General features: G+C 31.7%; 1 protein-coding gene across 1 annotated transcript; it reads right to left on the bottom strand.

The window, feature by feature from the left end:
- Positions 1-480: 480 nt before the first annotated feature.
- Positions 481-4,884, bottom strand: LOC149801103 (uncharacterized). Its single transcript, XM_089954259.1, has 3 exons — positions 4,671-4,884; positions 4,051-4,128; positions 481-1,055 (listed from the first exon to the last, which is right to left on the bottom strand). The coding sequence occupies exons 1-3, from the start codon at positions 4,797-4,799 to the stop codon at positions 684-686; spliced, it is 579 nt and encodes a 192-aa protein (XP_089810385.1). The 5' UTR covers positions 4,800-4,884; the 3' UTR covers positions 481-683.
- Between the last annotated feature and the right edge of the window lie 3,350 nt (positions 4,885-8,234).

Consider the following 8,234-nt stretch of genomic DNA (forward strand, 5'->3'; position numbering starts at 1 on the left):
ATCAAACTATGCACGTTTATTTGATAACACCAGTGACCGTCTAACGACATGTGTGGATTTTAGGTTAAAGAGCTGAGCGATAAAGACCCTACAGTGAGTCAAAAGATGTCAAAGTCATAAAAGCAGTGACAAATAATAATAATAATAAAACTTAGGCACTAACCCTATTCGAATTTGTTTTCTTTTAGATGTTTCTAAACTACTTCACAGAGACAAATGACTCGTATCCTGCAGTGGTATATGCAAACTTGTACAAGCTGTACCATAGAACATGCTTGCTCTACTCGTTTGTCCCAGGCAATATTATATGGCTCTAAATAAAATATTCTGATAGTATTTGTTATTTTGGTTCATTTTCGCTGCCTTGTCTTATTATTTTTATGGTCGAGTGATTTGGTCTTATTTCCTATCTAAAAAGATAAGTGTTTCTTTCTTAAGTTTCAAGACAAAAAATTAATACTTAACATATTTTTTCAAAAATGTCAGAGGACTTTATTTTGATTTCTTACATCAACCATTTTGTTACATATTACATTATCTGGAAAACATTTAGTGAACCACTGACAGTCAAAGCTTGAATACAGTTTGATAATTGGAACGTTTATCATACTTATATAAATTGGTTAAACTCGCATCATCTGATGCTGGAAATTGAGGACGAAATCAGACGTACTTGCTCCTTGTTACTGAACCGTTGTCATTGTCCACATCGGTTGAACATAAGTGGCTTGAGGATTTCGTATGCCATTATTGTCTGTAAACGTATTTCTTGTGTCGTATGGGAAGTTGGAGTGATTATGTCCTCCGACATGTTGCAGTGTGGCAAGTTTTGCATTGAGAGCAACATTTCGAGCAGCCTTCCAAATTGAGCAGACTGCAAAACTTACTGAGCTAAAACTCAGGATGCCGTTGAAAACGGCCACGACTATGGGTGCGGCGTCAAACTCTCTTGAATAAGGATATCGGTACGTGTGCATGGGTACGGTAATTGATATGATGAAAATTGGGAAAACGGCCATGAACCACAAGATACTTAGGATACAGTTAAAGTGGACCTGCAATTAGATAAAATATGCAAGAAATGAGAAATATCAAAAGCAAATCAATACATCCTTCACCCCCAGACGAAGTTCAATTCAATTCAATCGTTTTTTTTAATAACCATGTATAACCTTATAAAGTACATGCTAAAACATTACGTGGTCAATAAATGTGATACATAATACAAAGAAAAGCTCTGATATTTTAATCAACAAAAGTTGGAAATGAAAGGATGGAAAAGTATGAACCAACTTATAATAATGTACCCTAAATAGAATGTCTTATTTTCAACACTTCATACATAGGTTTAGGTATTGAACATAACGATTTCTTCTGACTAGAACTTGAAAAGTTAATATACTTGTACATGTTTGGTTTATTCCAGAAGTTCATTTTCATTAACTTCATTCTACACATATATTTAAAATCCAATAGACATTTAAATAAGTGAAAACTAGTTCATACGTGATGTTGCTTGAAATCAAGCTACATCAACTGCTTTTATGGCTGTTATTTCAAAGTAAACGCGACCATTGTGTCACTTGTAAACAAATATTCCACACAGTATAATTTAAGCTATTTGCAAATTGCAATGTTGCTAAGCATAAACTTTTTTTGAACGAATATCACAACATTATCTGAAAGCTTAATTGAGAACATATTTGTTAATTTTTTACATAATTTTTTTTTTAATTCTTCACCGTATATAAGTAGCATCCGATTTAGAAACAACCCTATCTCACAATTCCTTATGAATGCGATATTCTCATTTTAGACCCAATACAAAATTTAATATCTGCTAAATAGGAAACGGAAAAAGAAACGAAATGTCAAAAGCTATTAAAAGGTCTCAAAATTGATTTAGTACAGCATGTTAGGCGGAAGGAGGGAGATATCATTTGTAGTGTAACCATTATATACATGCATGCATATATTGGTGTCTGTCTCTGTCTGTCGGTATGTCGCCCTAAATGAAAGATATGTATGCAAAACAGTTGCATGTTTTTTCCAATGTAATACACTCAACAAAAGCGCAAAAAATTGAGACCTTTCTTAAGTCAATGCGTACATTTCTTATATAATATATAAATGTCTGGCCGCATCTAAATTATATTTGTGCTTTTGTAAAGATTAAACAAATGCATATATGTGCCATTTTCATCATTCATTTCCCATACACAACATATTATATTTATATCATATTGTAAAACATCAATTCAATGTTACATGGATCATTTTTGCTATTTCAGTTAAATCTACTTTCTAGCTCAATAATTCTATTTACAACAGAGGGAGATTGATCAATGCATATGTTTTATTTTGGGATAATATTCCGAAATTATGTGATTTTTTTCAAACTTGAATCTGTTACAAATGATTATACTTTCTCCTTTCAATCAGTTAAAACATTTTAATAATGCATCAGTTTCAAAGATGACAAGAGAAAGTCTCTATGTCATCCAAACAAAAGGATACATGATTGTAGAGACTTCCCAATTATTCTAAAAGTGATGCTGTTGGTAAGAAAGTATTTTTGGTACACTTCTATGCATATCATTTTTTGAAACCATCTCTGTATTCAACAACTAAAATGGAATGGTTTAAAACACTCTCATATTGTTTTTTGTACCTTTTCTCCTTAATAAGCAGCAATACAGGCTGATGTTATTAAAGGCTATTTATGTTAGAATAAATGTTTGTATCAAGTTCATAATACGAGTGGATGGCGCTAAATACGCCTTGATACTGTAGAATGCATGCATGCATTCCAAACTTATTACAAAAATATTTACGTTAATCCGTAACTAAATTGTTTATATAAAAAAAATTCCCTTTTCACCCAGTGCACTTACTTATGACTAGAAATTAAAACTTTACTATTAGATTCATATAATTGTGGTTTTAGGAAAATCTTTTGAGTTTTTATTAGTAAATGTATTATATGATGCAATATATTCTACAAATGCATCTGTCATACACAAATTTTTTTTTAAAGTACAACGACGTGTGCAGAAATTTGGTGAGCCTCAGTGCTAAGTCTCATCACTTTACTGTTGGATAAAGTGGGTTGAGTGTCAATGAATGACTATTTAGAAATTCTTTCGATTTTTGATATGTTATAAAACACACCTCGAATAAACTGAAATCGTACAGTTTAGACTAGGTGATGTGACAAGAACTGGAGATAAAACTGTTACATAGCGCACAAGTAGTGTCCATTATATAGGCTGAAGACTCGTCATAGTCGATTATGCGATATTAATAAGAAAAATATGAATAAAATATAGTGTACAATCGACATAAAAGGTTTGACACTCTGGATCAAAAGCAGTGTAACAATAGGCCGAGATATGGAATCGTTTATTTCTTTATACCGATATTATATCCTGAATATATTTCCTTTTATAACATTCAATATAACTTTTAATATCTACAACCTAGTGTAATATTAGAAATATAAATATTACTGAGAGAGTTCATATTGTGCCTGTTTGTGGAGATATATGTAATGTTATTGACCGAATATGGTTAAATCCAAATTTATCTTGTACGTATAGCTGCAATATGCAATGCTGTTTGTATAAGAATGCGCTTTGTGTCAATCCGACCTAGGCTGGAAACAGTTGGTGAAATCTCATTTGTCTCATTAATGAGAGAGTTAATATTGTGCCTGTTTGTGGAGACAGATGGTTTGTTGTTGTTGTTGTTATTGTTATTTTAGGGTTTAACGACAATATTTAGACAAAGGTGAGATGGCAGAGATCCGTAACGGAGAATGACTTAGACCAATCGGTCACTCCGGGCCCAACGTATGGACTGTAATTGGCCGTGTAGGTATTATGGTTAAATCAAAATTCTTCCTTTATTTATAGCTGCAATATAACATTATGTCTGCATAAGTATGCGTTCTGAGTCAATCCGAACTAGGCTGGACTCGTTGGTAGAATCTCATTTGTCTCAGAGAGAAAGAGAGAGAGAGATAGTTTCCTACAGCATCAGAATACGTACAAGAATGTGACGCAGGTTCTGATAATTGCATTGCGATGCAATCCAGAAGACGACGAAAACAAATGCAGGCAAGATGGGCTGAAACATTAGATTGGCAAATTTAAAGATTGACTGGATTTAGCGTTGGTATTGTGACATGCAGCTCTCCTTCTGGTACAATCTCTAATGCATAAATATAAACAGTTCCAACATGTATACATGCATACATTCATTTAGTTCATTATACTGCACTAATATGTTATGGATATATATATATATATATATATATATATATATATATATATATATATATATATATATATATATATATATATCGTGTCTTTACTTTTTGTCCGCGAATCAGGTTTGTGGAGGTTCCTACCTGACTTAGACATGTTCCTAAGTAGCAAACAAGATATTTAATGCAATCTGAGTTTCAGGTCAGTTGTTATCCAGTTAAACTAGAATTTACCTTGTAATAATAATAATAATAATAATAATAATAATAATAATAATAATATTATTATTATTATTATTATTATTATTATTATTATTATTATTATTATTATTATTATTATTATTAAGAGTTAAATACTTCTATCCATGTGATTGCCCATGCAATGATGATGTCAATTTCTTACCGACAGGTGAATCAGCATCAGATAGATATGCAACGTTGCTCCACAAATGATGATGCCAACAACTAGATTAATAACTTGAATTATGTTATGTGCCACTATCACATTCTGTAGTATGCGATTCACTTCCATTTCAGCTCCTAATAAAGGAAAGAAAATGTTTAACAGCTGAAAAAAGAAGACGTTACCAATTCTCTAACAGCATCAGATGTCATATCTTAATGTGTGATTTATAGTCATCACAGTCATCGTAAGGATAGGAATTGCTTTGGAAATTGTCAATAATAGGCATTTCTTGCACTTATTATGTAAAGAAAGCAATTCGATTGATATAAGTCAAGATCATAAACTATTTAAATGAGCGTCAGGAAAACACGCAATACACATGGTTGTTCGTGTTGATGTTTGTGAACGATGATTTATATTGAAAAAGATATAGAGCTTCATGAGTATTTAGATAGCAGAGACAATCGAAAAGTCAGATCGTATATGTGATCCATTTTAATAATTAGAAATATTATCCACTGAGGTATCGTGACAGGGCACCGTGAGCAGCAAATCACAGTGATATAATCACGATATAATAACTTGAAATGAATTCACAATAATCCAGTCCAGTCGAAATACAAATAAATATATCTTATCATTCTATGTTGCCTACTACTGGAAACAATTTCCATCCATTGTGATCTATGAAACAGTGGGATCTGGTTCGAACTACAGTTAAATTGCCTGTAATCAAATCGAAAGATGAAAAGACTAAGCTTTAAATTCGTATGTGAGCTGGTAAACAAACAAATATTCCAAAACAAAAGATAATAAGTCCAACGTAGATTTTCCATGGTGCGAGTAGTCGATAAAGATGAAGTGTTTTCTTCTATGAATGTACTACTAAATGGAATGCTAAGTAAAACATTTGTATTATTCTATAACCGTACCAGTCAACATCATAAATACAAAAAGCACCAGCAGCAACCAAAAAGCAACAATAATAGTTATAAATACTACTAATAATACTACTGCTAATGATAATATTGATGTTGATGTAGGAAAAGCAATATCAAGTTGACCACTAGGTATAATTTTCCCGCAACGTGGAGGAAATAATTACTAAAAATATGTTTGTACTACAATGTTTTATGAACCGATGGATATGTAGGATTTTAGGCATTTTATTTTATATGATGTTATACCCGTCAAACAAGCAAGTTTACATACTAGCTTAATACAATAACTTTTGCATAGCTTAGTTAAATTGATAATTGCATGCATTATTTTCACTCATTTGATTTTATGAGTCTAAATTTATTTGAAGCTCATGTGACATTCTAGGAAAAGTGTCCATCATACTTGAAAAGTGTACTAAAGATAGTAATACAATCCATTTTTCTGTGTCAGGTAATTCTGCACCACTGTGACATATGTTAAAGATATGAAAGGAATATACCAAGAAAAGCAAGTGTTCATGCAAACAAACTAAATATATACTCTTAGAAGTCCAACCGATATTTCTACGTTCCCATGGAGATTTCACCTAACACTTCTGATTTACTGCATTCCATATGTGTGGTTCCTTTTACCTGTATACCTTTTAGTCTTTCATTTCTCTATACCGCTTCTCCTATTCACCTCAACATATCTAGATTTCAAGATATTATCGACATACATTTGGATTCAAAATTGTTTTAATCATTCAGCAGTTTATGTAATCGGGAAAAGTTGTACAAGAACATTTTTAGATTCTGAATCAAAACATTTGAATTATTGTAACACGGACCAAACTTTTAGCTTTAAGAAGTCCAAGCAAAGTAAATCTGGTTTTCTGCCTTTAGGCCGAGAAATGCGCCCAGTATATTTTATTCGGAGGCATTTTTATAAAGAATTCTGACAAATCATATTTATATTCTTCAATTTTTGTAAAGTTTTTCCTGTTTTTGCGACACTTGTACGAGATCATATTCTTACATGTTAATGTGAATTCTTCTTTTCATCTTCTTTCTGACGATATTCCATACTAACGTATGATTCAGCAGTTATCATTTATGTAGTTCGAACAATGTCGATTTGATGCAAATTATGGTAAAATTGTGGAATTACGAGATATTAAAAGCGGGAGTATTATAAGTACGGTTAAAGTAAATAACAAAGATTAGAAGCAAAAGGATGTATGGAAGAAGGCGAAGGTTAGATAGCCTGCATGCATATGTGACAAAGCAGACTTCGGCTATTCGTGATTCTAATTTGTTCAGTACCTTATCTTATTTCGTTTCAATGACGATAGCAAAGCTTGATTCCCGTTCAAACAGACAGATACCTAACATAAGTTTTGCAGCGTTGAAAGATAGGTTTTCAAGTTAATTCAATATCTAAATAAAAATGCCAGTCGTCTACAATTACACAGTGTATAACCTATTCAACAGTGTAGCCTTGACTGAGACGAGAGAGTTGTTGTTCCTCCTATGTACACATGCTTTTCAGGGTTCCTAGCAAAATCGTACACTAAAATTTCTAAGTTTAATAACAATAAAGATATTTACTATCCTCTGGTAAAATGTAGCTGTAAAGTGTAACTTTGTAGGATTTGAGCTATTCATATTTTTGTCGAATGGGCAACAGTTACCCTTGTCAACAAATCTAGCTATACAGTTTAGCTGTGTAGGATTTGAAATATTCATATTTATTTTGTTCAAATGGGCAACAATTACTATTCTTATCATAGCCTTGAATTGTTATTCTCATTATTGAAGAAGATAGAAAAGCTTGAAATATCAAAATGAACTGAAACTAAATTGTACGGTCATAATGTTCGTGTTCACCTTTCTTGTCTAACATAAGTAATGCCATTATATGTCTAACAGTACCATTACACTAGTGAGAGTTTTTATAAAATTACATGTAATTTTGCTTTTTTAATAAGACAAATCCAACAATAAAGCGCTTCATCAGTAGTAAATGTAATATGGCTAAAGGTTGTTTTACTTTGGCCCAAATCATAACATTATTTTAAATTTTAGAACGTGGAAGAAAGGATTAAATACAATATTTTGGATCCTGCTTGGACACGTTCATATAACATAACACGAAGGAAAACAGCGGATGATCAGTTTATATTTGTCATATGTTTACTGCCAATTTGTTTTTGAGATTGTTAGTTACTATTGTAACTGACGATAACCATACATACATCAAAGATAATTGTCTCATAAATTGATACGCAAATAAACGGGTATAGAAGACAAAAGCACATTGAATATAAAACTTTGATATTTGTTTATTCTGATTGTAGAATCATTTAGATTTTACGTTGGAAATGTCACGAATTAAAAGAATGTATTTATTACTGTCATCAATTCTACATCACGAATATGATCAGTAGGAATATTAGACTATATGGTTATGTTAAAATACGGTTTGATTTAACAATTGGACTTTTAATGTACCAGATTGCATAACAAGACCTTCAACTTGAATATTGATGATTTACACAGAACCATAATTCTTGGCATGATAAAAAGATGTAAAGAGGATCAACTGAAACAGTAATAAAAACATTTTTTTAATTATGCG

Source organism: Sinohyriopsis cumingii, chromosome 4, assembly GCF_028554795.1.
Source record: "Sinohyriopsis cumingii isolate HCF-2022 chromosome 4, ASM2855479v2, whole genome shotgun sequence".
Taxonomy (NCBI): Eukaryota; Metazoa; Mollusca; class Bivalvia; order Unionida; family Unionidae; genus Sinohyriopsis; species Sinohyriopsis cumingii.

What these genes read in the sequence shown, in the direction of transcription:
- LOC149801103 (XM_089954259.1), bottom strand. Translation starts at nt 4,799, where the DNA reads ATGGAAGTGAATCGCATACTACAGAATGTGATAGTGGCACATAACATA. An exon ending in TGATGCTGATTCACCTGTCG is followed by an intron (nt 4,129 to 4,670) that starts GTAAGAAATTGA and finishes CTAATGTTTCAG; the next exon opens with CCCATCTTGCCTGCATTTGT. An exon ending in AGAACCTGCGTCACATTCTT is followed by an intron (nt 1,056 to 4,050) that starts GTACGTATTCTG and finishes ATCTAATTGCAG; the next exon opens with GTCCACTTTAACTGTATCCT.